We start from the raw sequence: 19,429 nt of genomic DNA on the forward strand, positions 1-19,429 counted from the left end.
GTAGTAGTATTACAGTTGGTCTTGGGTGATGCACATTTTCCCTGAAGAGATGAAGCTGTCCTCTAGGCTTATTTTGCATGTCCTAAATGTCCATCCTACCCCCACCACACACACACACACTTTGTACTTGAACAGTAACCGTGTCGGAACCTTAATGTTTTCAGCAATTCTGCTCATGCCTGTTTCATTGTTAAAATTCTGTTCTGTGCCAATAAATCTGCGTCTGATGGCAGGTTGGCAGTATGAGTATGGTATACCATGAACTCGTCCGAATTGTGTCTTTGTTTTATTTATTTATTTTCTATTTGAAGCTCTGAAATCTGTATTCACTTAGTTGACCATCTGCAATGAAATTGCTGGAAACGGTCCCCAGCGGATCAACATATCCTCATTCAGTGAAAGTAAAAAAATCCTCCCTGTGACATCTGGTCTGAGGCAGGAAATAACTGTGTGATGATCTGTACCAACCAGTGCATCAGACCTGCTACATAAGATTGCATGCATGTGTGTCTTTGTCATTGACAATTAGGAAAAATAGCGTACCACCAGGTTCAGTCCACAAAATAGTTTTAATCCTTTATGTCTATTTTTTAAATGGAGTATGATCTACTTAGTTTTACTGTTAATTTACTTGTAGCACCCACCAGACACTGTATTAAATACGTAGCCTGCATTCTACAAATATAGTTGTTGCTGTGACATGGAGGCAGCCATTTTGAGGGTTATAACCTTTTTTTATGGGGCACATAATGCTTCTAGTAATTAATTAATCTTTAGTTATTTTTCCCCCAACTTAATTTAAACTTAGGTAATTAGATTTCTTTTTAATGTGATGTAGTCTTGAAATATAAAAACAAACACCTTCACATTATATGAAATTAATTTTTTTTCATCTCTTTATTGAACAATGATGTCTACAGAGGACAAAACAGAGGTATAATAGCATACCAATCAAATAGACACTCACAAAATTAATTATTGCACACACCCAAAAGTGGATAAATCCGTAGAGCTCAGCATACATATGTGTAGTAATAACAGATAGATTTGCAAGTAAAACTCTGCAATTCCAACAACTTAAACATGGACCTACATGTAAATGATGTAAAGTAAGGAAAGAAAAATATATAAAATTAAGCTTCAAACAATAATAGGTCACTACATGCCAGTTGTCAGGTTTTATAGAAATACCTGTTTTTGTATTCAAATAGTTTTAAGATATGGGATCAAGTGGGGATGTTGAGAACTACTTGCTTTAAAATTAGCATTTTATTGGACTTGCTTGATAAAAGTTACGGATCTGTTGAAATATCAAGACAAGAAAAGTAAATTATCAGTAAAGCCAATTGCCATAGTGTCTATAACAATTCCTAGGTGTGTTAATATATGCATATATGTCGAGAAATAAGGTAACCATAGTTACGAAACATTTTTAGTAAAAGTTCATTAAATATTCCGATCTAGTTTTCTTCAGCTTTTGTTAACAGCCAGAGTTATGTTTATCACAGACTTGTATTTTTCAATCATATTCAACCTCTTGAGCTGCAACCTATATGATCATTAGACTAGACCAGGTGTTTGCAGAGGAACATAGATTTCATGTGGAGTTTTCATAGTGCTTGCTGATTTCAACAATGTAGCTCTATACTCAATCCAGAGACTATAAGATATATCGTAACAATATATCATGCGGATCGTATAGTGTGTAAAAGTGTTGCGCGTGCACTGCGGTCGTTCATCGCATCGTCCCATCTGCTGTACTGCACTGCAGGTGGGACGATACTGCAGCATGTAATGATATATCGCACAGTCGTACAGCTGGTCATTCAGTGCGTACTGCGTGCACGATATATTGTTTCACCGAGTTGTTTCGCCGCTGGGGTACACACATTGTATAATGTGTACCCAGCTTTACGGTTTGGGACTAGCAGGAGGGGAAAGGCCATAGACCTAGTACTACAAGACAACATCTTAGTGTCTGCAATCCCCAACACATTGTAAACTTGTGGCAGTGACTGAGCCCACAATGACGCCGGGTTAATGAACAAGGCTACAAAATGTAGGGTTGACTCTTGTGATATAAGTAGGTTTGTTACTGAAAACCCGATGGCCCCCTTCTTACATCCCTCACTCATCCATTAGACTTTGCATACTATACATCTTGGAAAAAAAAAAATAATTAATGTTAATTGGTCGAACTTATGTAAGTTATCTGGTGTAAATATGTAAATGAGTTCACTTGCTGCAGTTATACTGTATGCACTGTGGGATATATTTACTAAATTACACACTTACAGGAGTGGTATGTGATGCTCTTTAGCAACCAATCAAATTCTACCTACCAATTTTTTTCTAGCCTGTACTAGATAAATAGGCAGAATCTGATTGGTTGCGATGGACCTCAACTTTTGTAAACCTGATCTTTAATAAATGTACACGTCTTTTTAACAACTTTGTTGCTTAAGGGGGAATTCAATTTACTCACCCCCTATAAAAGTCGCTCGTGAGGGGAGTGCGTTACCCACTTAATGTTTACTGCATAGATACACCATTACAATGATCTCTATCTGATGGTTATCTGCATAAACTATATCCACTTTTGAGAGCAGAAATACAAATTGTTTTACTTCATTGCACAGTAATAACTGTCTGACCTTTATTTTCAGGACTGGGCACTGAGGGCCTGTATCGTGTCAGCGGGTACAAAACGGACCAAGATAATATTCAGAAGCAGTTTGACCAGGGTGAGCAGTCACTGCATCTTTGCATCTTCATTCATTAATTCACATTTTTAATTTTTGTTCTTTTCTAAGATACTGCTGGGGAATAAAAGGTCCTTTATGGACACAGTCCAATAACATTTGCTTTTCTGTATACAGACTATATTGTTTGTTTCTGGAGCTAGACCAAACAATTTGATCCCTGTGCTAAAATCATGAAAAACAATTTTCTCATTCATAATATTTTCCATAATAAGGCAAATATAATGTTCAGCTTTTTAAGGAGGCAATTCAATTGTTTTTTGTTTTTTTTTGGTGTCTGTAATTAATGGGCACCAGTTGGAGCCAGTGGCATTTTAAGAGAGGAGGGGGCCTGTCTGCAGCCTCCGTTTGGTCCCTCTACTCTCCGGCAGCGCAGTAGATTCTGGCTTATTGCAGATCTCCGGGGGCCCGCTGAGGAGGAGAATGTCACTGATGTAAACAGGATACCTGTATCCGAGGAGACTGTGCCTGCCTGTTGACCCGGGACACAGCTGCTCACCTGCTATCATAAGCCGCCGAGAGGACCCGCCACCCCTGGGTATAGTCTGCCACTGTCCGGATCCTGGAGAACGGTCAGTGGTAGAGAAGCTGCTGCTGGGACCAGCCTACTGAACTGCTGCCAAGGACTGCGGGGAGAGCCGGAGGAAGACCTCATCAGCTGAGGGCTGCCTGGGTGGAGTGCCCACGGAACAGAAGATCCCGGAGAAGACGTGTGCTGCAGGGACTTGGAGGAAGGAGCTTTCCCCGAAAAAGTTTCACTCCTCTGCCGCCTTGAGGGATCCCCGTCAAGAGGCAGACTTCGCTCATAAGATGGACCAGACTGCTGGTCAGCAGCGGGACACAAAAGGAGATAGCCCCAGAAGAGATCGGATCACCACCCACCGTCTGGACCGATGAGCCGCTGGATTGTGACAGTTCTGCTGTCATTAAGGCACTATGGTTGCTGCTGCGGAGAGCCAAACCTACCCCGGGATACAGAGCAGCACCCGGAACACTGCAGAAAGGGGTGTATAAAATATGGGTGCAGTGTGCGCGGTGTGGGCCCTGCACCCATTATAAATATGCCCCTGGTTGGAGCTATTCAATTGTTTTGCCCATCGGGCGCTCATTATTTCTGCTCGCACCTTCCTTAGGTGGTGAGCAGAAATGTGCGCAAAAGTCAGGCTTTTGGGCGCACAACCTGCAGTTTTGACAGCATTCGTAATAGTTTAGATGGGATTAGTGGCTTTAAGCATCTAAACCCGACTTGCGCAAAAAGTAATGGGCGCCCAGTTACTCGCGCCCGCTAGCACAAACCGTGAAAAAACAATTGAATCCCCCCATCCCCCTAAGAGACAAGATACTGGATGTGTACTTTGCATGAGAAATAGTTACACTTTTTTAGGAAACCCAGATAGTTATTGCTCATCTGGTGTCATTTTTGTTTACATGTATACAATAAATAGTTTGTAATGACTGAAAACATAGGCTTGGTAAAACCAACAGGCAGGAAGCATGTGTGCATAACTTTGTAGTGATAGTGAATATAATAGTTTAATGGGAAACTGCCGTGCGCTCACTTCCCCTATAACTACTATATTTGGTGAGCCTATGATCTATGAGCCTATTATCATCTTCATGATAATTAGACATTCTTACCAGACTTTTCATGAAACTATTAACTCAAACATACCTGACAGGATTTCAAAGGACCTTTTGGGCTGATATAAAACATACAGCACATACACAAGCATGTGAAATACTCAGGGCCGGCTCCAGGTATCTGAGCACCCTGTGCCGGCCCGGTCTGTAGCGCCCTGCTTCGTGCGACCAAAATTGGGGACGTGGCCTCATTACCACAGGCCACGCCCCCTAAGTGACGTTATTTTTGGGCGTGTCCACATGGCACATCTCCAAATAAAGTCAGATTGAGGGTAAAGCCCAGCCCTCCGTCACTGACTGGGCTTCCCCCAGCCCTTTCCCGTCAGTGAATGGATGCCGCGCGCATTCACGCTGCATCCATTCACACTTCGGGGGTCCAGGCTCCGCCGCACAGCTGCAGAGGTGGGGGTCCCCAACCTCCCGATTTCGGCCCACGGATGGAACCGCTGAAATGGGGGTGTTGGGGAGGGGTGCGCCCTCTATGAGTGGCGTCCCTGTTCGGCCACACTGGTCGAACACCCCTAGAGCCAGCCCTGGAAATATTACAGGGGCTGATATTACAATCTGTTAGTGCTCCTTTCACCAGACTGTGGAAGGAGTCTGAAATCAAATAGTAATTGTGTATGTTGTGGGAGGAGGGATGGGTGGAAAATTAGAGCAAAGAAAAGGGGGGACAGGGAGAGCAAGCTGGGTGGAAGGCCCAAATAAGTAGATGAGAAAGTGTAGTTTACTTGGTGTTGGATAAGGGAACACTGTGTTGGGAGTACCAAGGATCCCAGACGACATGAAATGTATTAATCATGTTGTTTTGGAGGCCAGTGATACATACCGTTCAATAATTCTTGTTTTGTGGAAGAGTCCAGTTTCTTCAGTTATGGGATAATTGATATGTTGCTGCACAAGCAATATGGAAGACAAGTTGGGGCACATAGTAAGGGGTGAATTGCAGTGAGGGTCGTACGGTTTATGGTAATTGCTGCTGTGAGATTTTCTTATTCCTGTAGAGGACTTTGTATTTGTATTGTGCAGACGGTCATATTACCATGTATTGAAGAATTTTCTTTGCTTTCGACTCTTTTAAAATACGTCAGGGTAGTAGGGTGAATTATAACCCAGGATTCAGCCCCCAACAGGTAACCAAGATAGTTCATGCGTATAGTTGTGGGGCGTCTATTGGGACTAGTGGAGAGTAAAGAGTGGCCAAAGTGGCAAATCTGTAGATATTGATAGAACTTCAAATACGCTATATAAAAATTTTCCACACTGTCTACAATGTACAGGTCAGAGGTGGAGATGACTAGCAGCTATTTGATTGTCCTGGAGACAAGAACTTGGAAGGAATGGCTAGTGAGAGAATGAGCACAGGAAAATACATCTACATAACTGTGTTAATATTTTTTGTTATCTGGACTAGTGACAATAGAAATTCATGTTAGGGAAGTGTAGGACAAAATTCCTGTTTATTTAAAGTAAATTACTATAGAAAATACATCTGATCCCATCCGGAAACTCTAACAATAAATTACTACTTTTAAAATCCATGCAATAAAGTGCTGATTTAATCATATTGTTTCATCGCTGCAGATTGGTATTGAGAATCAGTGTTGCATGAATTTATAAATGAAATAGAGTATTGGTTTGTTTGGGTGACCCAACACATCTGATGCTGAATTATGTTTTTAATAAACTGAATTCCTAATTTTAATATATAACAGAAATGTTGTACTTTGAGGTCGTGTTGTGGGGCCTAATTTATAAATTGATAATGCTATATGTATTAAATGTATGAATCAGTTTCATTAATGAAAATGCATTATTATTGTTACTAAAGGGTATTGGCTTTATAGACCTTGTGTGATACTGAAGCTCTGCTATCCAGGAGGTTTTTTCCAATGTTGTTGCTGTATCACAGACGCAAGGTGTTTTTTCTGTAAAATGTAATGGAAAGACTATACTAATCTGTTTTGCAGATAACAATTTGAACTTGGCTTCAATGGAGGTTAATGTAAATGCGGTGGCTGGTGCTCTGAAGGCGTTCTTTGCAGACCTGCCTGATCCTCTAATACCATATGTTCATCACCCAGACCTTCTAAAAGCTTCTAGTAAGTGTATTTGCCCACCGTGCATGACGGTTTTATAATGCTTACTTATTGTTTTCTATATGTAATCCTTTGCATGCAATTATTTATAATTTCTTAGGTTCTATATCCAGCCTCCTTCAGCTGACAGTATACAGAGTTATCAGGTCAGACGGTGTCGGACAAATAGCTCCCTGGATAGGGCCATAATAACACAGGATACTGGTTGGAATGTTGGCATGGCTGCTACATGTGTGGTTAACTTTATCAGACTGGTCAGAAGAGACTAAGGAAGGGGGGATTACAATCAGCTCAATGTGTCACCGGACATCACTGTGGTGCCTGGCTGTGCACACTATTACTTATTACGGTGCGGAATAAACGCTAATTTACCTGTGCACCTCTGTAGGCTGCGAGAAAAAAGGAGCAAAGATACGGATGCTGGCTTGCCTCGACCAACCAGCCTGGAGTCACCTGGAATTGAATCCCCCCCAGAAGTGGCAAATATGAGCCACTCAAAAATGTTGTTCAGAAGCTGACAGCAATCTTATTCTGTGTTTTCAACATGTAAAGTTTTCTATGCCTTAGAAATCTTACTCCAAAATTACTGCTGCTTTTTATAAAAAGTCTCTTGATCGAACAACTGTGCTATCAATATTGCAATATTCTCCATTTAAAAAGATGAACTGTAATAAAGTTTTGTTGACACACCCAAGTGAAATTTGCTTTATGTGGGCCTGCCTGTGTGCTGCCTGCTTAAAGTGCACCGTTCCCTTAAACATAGTTGCAGCAGCCATTTTGTGAGCTGAACTAATATTCATGACATTTGAGCCTGTTAAAAGGCAGTATCAATGTAACTATCCGTTCAAAAATCTAAATGAATGAACTGAACACTTCTTATTGAATCCACAGAAATCCAGGACAAGATGGAGAGGCTTCATGCCTTAAAGGATATTTTGCGAAATTTCCCTCCTGTCAACTATGAAGTCTTCAAATTCATTATATCTCATTTGAACAGGTGAGTGTATAATTATCAATTTGTACACTTTGGATTTGTCAGAACAGAAATTTAATATTCCAAGAAATGGTAATTTGTAAAAGTGAAAGCAGCTATTTAGATGTGATTTACATTTCGAAGTAAAGCTTTGAACCTCCCAGATATACAGTTTTATTAGTCGCCCTTCAATCAACAATAACTGCTGGGTTCGGAAATAGCCTACGACAGAGCGAATGTGCTGTCAGTGTTACAAAGTTCTCTATCAAAATAAAATGAAGTTTGTCGGACACCCCAGCGAAATTTGCTTGACACATAATATATGTTGTCCTGGCCAAATGGAGCATAGAAGATTATCTGACCGTCTACACTTGGCCAGCATATAATGTCTTTTCTGGACTAGAGTACAATGCAGTCCCCTTGGCCAGTATCTTTCTTAGCCCTATGATCAGTATACAATGTATCTTTGTTCAGTGCAGCCCCATCTGGCTAGTATAAAATGTATCATTGTGACCATCAATGCTGGTCTTTTACAGCTTGCCAGGGATCCAGCCACCAGCTTTAAACTAAACTCCTAAACTGTTCACTGAAATTGTTTGTATGACATTTGGCAGCTTACATACATTGGTGGACAACCAAAGTCACTAATAACAGCTGGTTGCTTATAATGACCCGCTTTAGTCATCCCAGGCAGGTTGCTTACATGGACCTTGCAAAATGTTTATCTGATGCTACAATAGACCATTCCCACTCTGTCAGTGGCATTGTTACACCACTGAACTTGCTAGGAAAGCAGAGATGTGGCATACAGGGGATTCTCTGTCCGTGTCCATTTTCTATCAAGCTGTTCACTACAGCTTATGGTGCGTACACACTGTCAGATTTTTCTTCAGATCTGAACGATATCTATTTAAAAAATTGTTCATATCTGAAGGAAAATCTGACATATCTGACATGCCTGGACGATGAACGATGCGCATTCCTGATGGTCAGATAATGATATCTGACATCTGATGTGTTTGCAGTCAGACTTGGACGATTCCATTCATTTTAATGCAGTCAAAAATCGTTCAATCGTTCAAATCATGGGTAAAATTGTTCAATCGTTGACCGTGTATATGCTCCATTAGAGGGAAGAGTGGATGGGAAGCAATGTTAATATTATACATTTCCAGATCACAAATTATAATAACAGAGAGCTTATTACCCAATATACGATTACACAGCCCCATATAATGTTATACTTTTTGTTTTATATTGCATTATTTATCCACAGCAGTAACATGTAAAAATATTTTTCTCTAGGGTTAGTCATCACAACAAGACGAATCTGATGACTGCAGACAACCTTTCCATCTGCTTTTGGCCTACTCTTATGCGCCCGGACTTTGAAAACAAAGAGTTTTTCTCCACCACTAAGAACCACCAATCTGTCATAGAAACCTTCATTCAGCAGTGCCAGTTCTTCTTTTATGACGGTGAAGTCGTCGATTCACCCAGTGTCACCAGCTCCCCGTCAGCCCAGCATCCTAATTCGGGACAGCTAGCAACACCTTTAGTCCCTCTGCAGTTACCGCCTCCTCTTCAGCCACAGCTACTTCAGCCCACACTGCAAGCTGACCCCCTGGGCATCATATAACTGGGCACGACTTTGTACTGTTTTACTTCATAACCCCAGGTCCCTGCTGGCAAACAGTGATGCAGGTGAAAGACTGTTTTCACTTGTAGTAATATCTTAATGACACAGATGGATCTGACTATTTTTAGTTCTCATTTTTTTGTTTTGTTTTTTTTAAACACTTTGGAACGTTTAGAAAGCGATTGATCTGTGGCAGGGCCTTGTTTGTGAATTTTGCTGCTGCATGGAACTTCTATATAAATACTATACGCTTCTCCAAGTGTCATGAAGATACTTACCAGATGAGAGGATAAAACAAAGAATAAACAAAAATGGTTGTTTTCTATAGAAAATCTAATTCAATTTACAGAAATAAATCATTTATGAAGCGTTAATGCTTTCCCAGCCCGTCTAAAGGCTGAGATTTGTTTTGGTGTCAAAGGATCTGTGGTGTGCAGACGTGGGCATGCGTGGGTGTGTGTGGGAGCCTGGCAGTGGGGTGGGTCATGGATTCCTTGTTGGAGATGCTTGGTATGGAGCTTATCTTGTAAATTATACAAAGTAATAATTGTATGTACATATATAAATGTTTACATATTTCAGGAATAAACATCCATCCGTTGAATCAATGTTTTGTTCTACATAAAGGAATGAGTCTGCGAGATGATAGTGTTCTATAAATGGATATTACTAATACAGGGCTGTACTGCTAACGTAATGTTTTCTGGTTAAAGCTCAGTTAACTTAATAAGTTTAACCATTTTGTTACAGTTGAAGAAATAAGGTATGTTCATTTGCTCTGGATTATTTAGGAGAACAAACAACAAGGATGCTGCAATTCAAAGAGTGTGAGGTCATGCTTTAGGAAATGAGTAACCGATTAGTACCAAGTAGCACAATAAACGTAAAATATAATTGTACAACATTATGAGATTCACTTAGATATGACAACAAAATGCAGTCTACAAGTGATGCCAGGAATATAAAAAGAACATTTACAGGATTTGTATCTTACCTGTACTGTGCCTTGTGTGTGTGTATGTGTGTGTATATATATATATATCTATCTATATGGACATGCGACTAATAGTGCAGTAAATGTTAACAATTGTATTGAGCAAATTGCTACAAATATTCTGCGTATTAACTGTGATGCTCCACATAAAGCCATCGTCACTTAGAGCCATATGTTGAGTCTTCATAGCCACAGATAATCCAAAGCAACCATACTAAAATAAAAATGCACTCCCATAGCGCAATATGTATGTTTAAAAAATGGGAGCATTTATTTATACAATACACGCTACAGGCAAATAATTATGTACAAAATAAAATAGGTGTGTATCTGGAGATGGCAGAGATGAAGTCCATCCAATTGTATTCAGAGTGAATAATACCAGTGGAGGGTGATGGCGTTGGGCAAACCAACGCGTTTCACCTATTACAGGCTTCCTCAGGGATACCCCGCTATGGGAGTGCGTTTTTATTTTAGTATGGTTGCTTTCGATTATCTGTGGCAAAGAAGACTCAACATATGGTTCTAAGTGATGGTGATTTTATGTGGATTATCGCAGTTGGGTAACATAAATTGTCGATACGCCTTTCACAAATGTATGTACGGTACGCAGAATATTTGTAGCAATTTGCTCCGTACAATTGTTGTTAAATTTACTACACTAATAGGCGCATGTCCTTTTTCCATCCTTTATTTCCTAGAAATTGTGCCGTTTTACCAATGGATTTTTTAAGGACAAAGCAGCCACCCACTACATATAAGGACTCAGTGCGACCGAACCGTTGAGGATTGGAAGGTTCAGCATAGATCACCTTTGGACATTGACCATATTCAGGCCATTCATATACTTTGTCAGTACATCGGAAGCAGCACCACAACACCTTCACTATTTGTGTGTGTGTATGTATGTATGTATGTGTATATATATATATATATATATATATATATATATAAATATACTTTTGCCACACAGTTGGAAGCACACAACTCTATAGAATCATTTAGCACTGAAATTGCCCTTCGCTGAAATAAAGGGACCCAGACCAAACCATGGAAAATATCCCCAGATCTCTTCCAAACTTTTCAATTTGCGGTACAATATATGGGCAGGAAACATTCTCTTGGCATTCTCCCAATGAAGATCTGTGTATCAGACTACCAGATGGTGAGGCACGATCCGTCTCAGAATCCACTGAGGGTTGCTCTCCAGCCGACGTATTGCTTTGTGTTTGGTGGATCTGAGGCTTGTGTGCAGCTGGCAGCCATGCAAATCCAACCAGTAAAGCATCCAACATACAGTTCTTTTGCTAATGTTGCTTCCAGGAGCCATTTGGAAATCTGGGGGTATGTTTACTAAAGTGAGAGTTTTTAAAGTGAAGATGTTGCCCATAGCAACCAATCAGTTTCTACTTAACATTTAACTAGCACCTTCTAGAAGATAATAACATGAATCTGGTTGCTATGAGCAACATCTCCACTTCTAAAAACTCTCACTGTAGTAAATTTACCCCTTGTAGTGAGGAACGAAGGACAGATTATATTTTCTTTTTAATCCTCCATGGCAGCCAAAAAAATTGTTACTTTGTTTTCTACATTTAGTAAATACATGTAGATACATAAGATACCATCTTTTTTTGTGATGCATGGTGCTTACCTGGTCTTCAATACAGGTGACGCGGCATCTGATGGATCAAGACGAGGACAGGGCTAGCTATCTGGGGAACCCCAATCTGCTAACTCTAATCTGAATGTGAAATTTGACAAACTGATTTGTAGAAACTTAACTCTTCAGTGTAGCACATTCTATATGTGGGTGAGATGGGAAAAATCTGTCCTTCTGATATCAGGCAGGGTGTATGATCATTGACTAGCCTGACTAGAGCTATGTGATCCCATTATCTGGGATGAGCTGTCATGCCTGTGTGTGTACAATTTTTTGCTTTTCATATGAACATACTGGTTGTATTGCAGTGTGTTTTGTGTGTCATCTTGTCGAGGTTCATTGGCCAGCGACTTTGGAGGCATTATTTGGATTTAGGTACACATGGTTTACACTTTTTAAGTCCATTCTGCTGCTACAGTCATTAATTACATATGTAATGAATATGAGAGGCAGCCATGCTTAGTTCATAAACTTACCTCCACCATGTTTCTAAAATAAATTGGCATAGTTTACATCAATGTGGTAGAGATTTACCTTTGTCTCATCTGTCCATAATTTTACTTTACAAAATGACTAACTCACCTATATAATTTTTTTTTTTTTTGTTTAAGACAAGTCTTCATTTTTGGTGGTGTTGGCATCCTCTAGTGTAGCCTTTAGAATTTATATGAACATTAGTTTGTGGTGCCCTCACCTGTGCACTGTCATGGTGCCTGGTGATTTTAGAGAGCATCGGATCGTTTTCAGATTGTGAAGTACAGGTTCAGTCTCCCATATCCAAAATGCTTGGGACCAGGGGTGTTTTGGATAACGGAATATTGCGTATTTTGGAATATTTGCATACCATAATGAAATATCTTCGGAATAGGACCCAAATATACACACAGAATGCATTTGTGTTTATATACACCTTATACACACAACCTGCAGGTAATTTTATACAATATTTTCAGTAATTTTGTGGCTCAAACAAAGTTTGTGTACATACATGAAATTCATTTATGTATCATATACACCCTATACACACAGCCTGAAGGTAATTTTATACAATATTTTTGATAATTTGTGCCTTAGACAAAGTTTGTGTACATTGAACTATCAAAAATCAAAGGTTTCATTATCTCAGTCATGCCAAAAAAAAAATCCGTATTTTGGAATATTTGGATATGGGAGACTCAACCTGTACTTTAATTTTGGTTTTGCTAGTTTTTATACCAATGTTTCTTAAACCTGGTCCTCATGGCCCACTGTCATTCCATACATTAGGGGTATCCCTGCTTCAGCACAGGTGGGTAAAGTCAACTGACTGAGATAATAACTAAGCCACCTGTGCTCATGCATGGATATCCTTCGTACCTGGCCTTTGAGTGGGCAAAAGATGTAGATTGTCCTTTAGAAGCTTTTATATTACTTGTCTTCCTTACATAGGACTTTCTCTAGCATTCATGTTGATTTCGGCATGCAGTATTCTGTTACTGGGGACCACAGTTCTCACATGCTAGGCCACTATTAGACAGCAGAAATTTGTGTTGAATGCTACGAAATGCCTGACTGACATGACAGTTACATCACTGGCCATTCTCCTGCAAGCTCTCTCCACTGTGGATGTTTAAGTTGATCTTTAAGCAAGGTTTGGGCAATTTCCCCAATGATGCGGCTGCTGAGCCCATTTCCTGATTATTCTCTTTTAGAAATCTATATCTGTCATCTTCAGACCTCATTTTCTGCAGAGCTTGATGTCATCCTTGCTGAGCCTGCTTATCAGTCTTCTCTTATCCTCACTATTGGGCCACCAATAAATCCAGAAGTGTTCCAGCTTCTTGATCCAAGACAAAGACACGCATGTATTACCATTTTTATTTGCAATATTTGGGGTCATTAATGGCCAGGAAAATAGATGAATTCTGTATTGTGGAGGAAAATGATACCCAACAACAAAAAAAGCTCAAATAAGAGCATTGCATGATAATTATTTATACTGTGATGTCACCAGATGAGTCCACCAAACTGGATACAGATTTCATGAATATGAATATTTGATTCAAATTAATTTATTATAATTTCCTTAAAGGACTGAATTTAAGAAAGAACCGAATTTAATGTTTGGTTTGTTTACGGTCTAAAATTATTTTCCTTCAATTGAAATAGCTATTACTGTATGTCCGGAAGCTGCAAATATGTATGCTTATGGCTTTACTACCTTCGGTAGTGGTACCTAAATCAGGATTATAAAAGCCAAGCTGTGATTGCTCTGCATGGGGTGCTGCGCAGAGGTTTTTTTTTACCCAGTGAAGCTGCATCAGTCCATGTGGGTTGCAGGAGGATGGGATTACAGGAGCTGGATTACATTACAGCTGGTCAATGTCAGCAGTCGACTGATTACTTTTATATGTTTTGCAAGACCGGAGCATGGGGAAAAACAGTCCCAGGTCAGGGTAAGCACTACAAGACATTTTTATTTAGTTTTTTAGTTCGGACAATATGGGTTCTGTATTTAAAATAACAATGTTGGTTTAAATTTGTAGACGTGCTGACAAAAGTAGTAAAGTGGTCGTGACTGCAAAGTCATCCAGGAAGCATAAAGCCTCACATTGTCCGGTATGTGATAATAAAAAATTCCCAGATGATTGCTTAGGGAAATTTAGTGAGTCCTGTTCTCAGGCAACACAAGGCCCCAGACAGCAGAGCTGGTGAAATGCCTTAAACCAGCATTGGCAGATACTTTTGTGCCAAGGGAAGATTTGGGACCGCTTAAACAGAAGAGGGTCTGGTCAATTGGCAGTTAGGAATGAGATGTATTTTGGTTGATGGAGATTTGTCAGAGGAATCTCAGGATGAGTCTGTTGTGGTTTCAGAGGAGTGTTCCTTCAATTCTGATCTGCCGGAGAATTTGTTGAAAGCAATTTATCAGATTATGGCGATTGAGGATGCCAGTCAGGAGCTGCAGCTGTAAGATATAAATGTGTTTCCTGAATCAAGAAGAAAATAGTGTTTTTCTTCTCAGGATGATAATAAAAATGTCATCATGGAGGAATGGAAAATGCCTGGAAGGCTAGTACTGAATACAAGCAAACTTTGTTGTATGTATCCTTTTGCTCAGGAGGAAACTAGACTGTTATGCTGGGTACACACTGCACAGAGATATCTGCAGATGATGGGCATTCATACACACTGAACGGCCATCATCTGCTTCTGGTCGCTGGTCCCAGGGGGGACGGGAGTGTGTCCGCCCCTTTCCCCGCGGCTGCCGCTGCATGTGTACACACAGTGGCCGATGGCCAGATATATCTGGAGCTATATCGGCCATCAGCTGTCTGTGAACGACGTCATTCACAGACATATCGCTTGTACACACTGTCCGACGGGCACCAGATATATTGGCGGATCAATTGATCGGCCAATATATCTCAGTGTGTACCCAGCTTTAGACAAGCCTCCGAAGGAGAATGCTACAGTAGTCAGATTGTCTACAAAAAACATAATTTTGGAAGATATCGGCTCATTTAAGAATGTTATGGATAAGAAAATTTGTCCAAACACCTTCATATGATTATTATCTTTTATTTTCCGCAGCGCCATAGGAAAATACAAATAGCTATAAAACTGACATAACAATGGTTCAGTAACGTAAGTTAACAGTGACTCCCTGTACATTGCTGTCTAGGGGAGGGGAAGACAGTCCTGCATACAATTTACCCAGTGAAGGATGACCCATAGAATTAGTCACTAAAAGGGACTAGGAGACGAGTAGCGCTGGAAGTAAGGATCGTGCTAAAGATGTAACATGTATAAGGAGGGCCCTGCTTATGACAGCATACATGCTAAAAGGGGTGGGTCAGCTTTTAGGTCTGGTATGGCCACATTGGTATCAGCTAGGGCTCTCAGAGTTTGGGGCTATGATCTAGAAAGAGCCATTCAAAATGGTGTAAAGAGAAGCAAATTATTGAAGATTGCTCAGGATATACAATTAGCCACTGTATTTATTTGTGTAGCATCACAGGACACTGTTAAGTTGGCCTTGGCAGTGACTGTGTAGAGCATTGTGACTGGCTGGCTAATATGCAGTCAAAGTGTAAATTGCTTTCTTTACCTTTTAAAGGCAAATAATTGGGCACAACTTTCATGTGCTGATTCAGAGATAATCAGTGGGGAAGTAAAGTTAGCTGCCACAGGACAGACCTGTTAGAAAATTTCATGGAAGCAGTAAAAGAAGAAATATATACCCAGTGGGTTAATGGAGGCCAGGTTATATAGGCCTGGTACAAATAAATAATTCTAGGTGATCTCAGGCTCCTCAAGAACTACTTATCAACAGAGATGGGGTTGAGATAGTAGAGGAGCAAGCACATCGTATACATAATGATGCCTAGGCAACAGATCTCCAGGTGAACTTAATTGTTGGGGGCAGGCTAATGGGTTTTTTTACATCTGGGCCACCATGTCAGACCTGTGGGCTTTGTATATGATAAGATAGGGTTAAAAGCCGGAGTTTTTTGCCCGTTTGAAATCTTGGCTGCGACTTGTAAAATGCAAATAGCAGTTCAGGCTATGAGAGATAACAAAATGTGCTAGGCGAAGTGCCACATTCCCAACAGGGCCAAGGTTTTTATTCAAGGATGTTTATAATTCAAACTTGTACTGAAGGTTTCCATCCAGATCTAGACCTCAATGGCCTTAATCAGTACATTCATGCCTGCAGGTTCAGAGACCTCAACGTGCTTGTCTGCATGTACCTATTTTTGTGTAACATCAGAAGTTTCTGAGATTTGCTATTTTCCAACAGCATTGTCCATTCATATACCAGCTCTTTGGCCTATCAGTCTGGCTATTACCACTACTAACGGAATCTGTATGCAATATCAAATACCAACAGCGGCAGCCCAGTGGGTCAAATCTCGACAGGGAGGTAAGTAACCTAACCCTCCCCTCTGCCCCCCTAACCCTAACCTCCCCCCTTAGTGCCCAAACCTACCCCTTCCCCCATTCACCGCACCATAAACATAACCCTTCCGACTTCCGGTGGGTGGACCAAATGAACTGGCCGTACTTTTAATGGGCTCCCACAGCGTCTCTCCGCCGCATTGCACCACAGCTGGAGAGGCTTGCTGGACCCCCTAAGGTCATCCTGAGGTCTCCGGGATACTGTGGGTAAGAGCGGCACACGCCCCGGCCCCCCGCACTGCCTCAAGCACCGAAGTACAGCCACACAGAGAAAGCGGTGCTGCCCGCGGCTGCCGTCTTGGATCTCGGCCGGGCACATCTCTACCTCTCACCACCTCCACCAACATCTGCTGGATCACTCACCTGTCCCGAGAAACCAGTGGGACACTGAGTCACCTCCTCCGGGTTGAGCCATTGCTGAACAGCCCCCTCCTTGCACCACATCCTCCATGGCCGCCATTTTGAGGTCCAGACAGTCTGCTTCATACGGCGCTCGCCTCCCTCGAGGTCTCCTCTCCTTGTCGCCCACGCTGTGGAGTTGAGTAGCTGTTTCTTCACACTCAGGGCTCCCTCTGTCTTTCTCCAGGGTGTGGGGATTCATAGATCCCACATTACTCCTATTTGGGATAACTGGAGCTCCCCCTAGTGGCCCCTGAATTAATTACACACCAAATCAATATATAATGGAGAAATTTGTGGCCAGACCGCAATGTGTGCTTAAAGGTCAAACAGCTAAGGGGAAAGACAAAGCTACAGCTCCATCCTCTCCTGGCTCTCCTACTACAACTCCGACCGATAACATTCTGGATGAAGTCTCTAACTCGACTCAATTCAGCACTGCTTCGGTAGCTAAAGCTCAAGAAATATCAAAGCTCTCCCCCTTGTTAGACAAAAACTGTCTGGCCTCAAAGAAGCTATAGAGTCTGCAGTCTCGCAACTCAAGGAACATGGCCGACGCTTCACAGAGGCAGAACAATGTATCTCCAATGTTGAAGATGAGCTAACTGAGGCACAAAGTATAATCCGTACACTGGAATCAGCAATCTCTGCCATGCAAGATAAACTTGGAGAATAGAAATCGCCAAAACAACCTGCGCCTTATAGGTCTACCGGAATCTGTGAAACAAAAATCTCATGGATTTAGTTTCTCGTTGGTTACCCGCTGAACTCAAGTGCTCCACTCCCTCCACCACTTTCATCATAGAACGAGTTCACCGTATAGATCCTGACCGTGCCTCTGATCAGCGACGACCTTGACCCGTCATAATGAAGAACTACCTGGATAAGACCCGCATTCTCGATGCCTATCGCAAATCAGAGGGAATTGTGTACCAGGGACATGACATATTGCTGTTTCAAGACTTCTCATATCAGGTGGCGATGAGAAGAAGGGAGTTTTCTCCCATCTGCAAAGCGTTATTTGATTTAGGTCTGAGATTCGCATTAATGTATCCTGCGAAATTGAGGATCTTGTATAATGGCAAACAGCACTTATTTGACACCCAACATCTGTGAAGGTCTTTCTAGACTCCTTATCTCATGCTACGATTCCTCCCATTGATGACGCTGACTGAGAAGTTACATCCTGTTTACTACATCCATTCTAAATAATAAATATGGAGAGTTTACTCCTAGTCATATACACTACATAGTTTATTTTTCTTGCAAATTGTTGGATGCATATGGCAAAAATTTCAAGCTACCCCCCTGGTTCATTACTTTTCTTCTTTCCCATCTCCCCCTCCTTCCCCCCACTCATTCTTTCCCTCTCCCTTAATCCCCTTCTCCATTTCTCGATACTTCTACATTCTAAAGAGTTTAAATAGGCCCACCGGGCCTCATTCTTTGGTTCTTAAAATGTTTAAAAATTGTTAGACTGCACTATGTTTATTATTTTCATATATTACTCTCAGTCAAGTTTTTGTTTTATATGCCTTTCTACAGTAGTAACTTTAATGATTTGTCGTCGACGCTCTCTGCTTGCTGGGACCGAGGGTGTCACATTTCTTCTAGGTTCGGTCAATCTTTTATTCAATAGGATAGGTATAGTATAATATGGCTCACTCTACTATTGATGCCACTAATGTTCAGAAAAATCTTAAATTTTTAACGTGGAACACCCCTATTAAACATTGCAAAATCTTACAACAACTTAAAAAATGTAAACCTGACATAGCGGTACTACAGGAAAGTCATTGGAAGCAGGGTGATCCCAATATCCTGCAAGGTTCTTGGATAGGAGATTACACAGCAGCATCCTTCACATCCAAGAAAAGAGAGGTGTTAGTAATATTCCATTAATCCTTAAAATAAACCATCATAGACTCCATTTTGGACACTAGGGCAGATTATTATTTCTTAAGCTGACTTTAGAAGGTGAATTATTTACTCTTATTACTTTGTATGCTCCTACAGGTCACAACAATGCATTTTTTTTTCTGACATCTACACCCGACTCCAGAGTTGGGCAGAAGGCGCTCTTTATTTTAGGAGGACATTTTAACTAGTCTGGACAGAACAGGATACCCGGTGAGTTGCAAGGCAGCACGTCCCCAACATTACAGCTCCTAATTTACTCCCTAACTCTTGTTGATTCATGGAGACACCTCCATCCCCTAGCACGTGATTACACGTTCTACTCACACCCTCATCATTCCTCAGCTCAATAAGATTTTTGTTTGGTCTCTAGCTCCTTAATCTCTAGGATTCAAATCTCA

The 19,429-nt window shown here is 41.0% G+C and overlaps 1 protein-coding gene across 1 annotated transcript in view; it reads left to right on the top strand.

Annotated features, from left to right (window-relative positions):
* The window catches only part of ARHGAP5 (Rho GTPase activating protein 5), an 80,614-nt gene extending 70,896 nt beyond the window's left edge, over positions 1-9,718 (top strand). The window contains exons 4-7 of the mRNA XM_088456585.1: positions 2,667-2,744; positions 6,374-6,505; positions 7,394-7,499; positions 8,781-9,718. Coding sequence (XP_088312711.1) covers positions 2,667-2,744; positions 6,374-6,505; positions 7,394-7,499; positions 8,781-9,114 — 650 coding nt within the window. The 3' untranslated portion in view covers positions 9,115-9,718. The remainder of the gene's footprint in view (positions 1-2,666; positions 2,745-6,373; positions 6,506-7,393; positions 7,500-8,780) is intronic.
* Positions 9,719-19,429: the final 9,711 nt, after the last annotated feature.

Source organism: Taudactylus pleione, unplaced genomic scaffold, assembly GCF_031769625.1.
Source record: "Taudactylus pleione unplaced genomic scaffold, aTauple2 ptg000707l, whole genome shotgun sequence".
Lineage (NCBI taxonomy): Eukaryota > Metazoa > Chordata > Amphibia > Anura > Myobatrachidae > Taudactylus > Taudactylus pleione.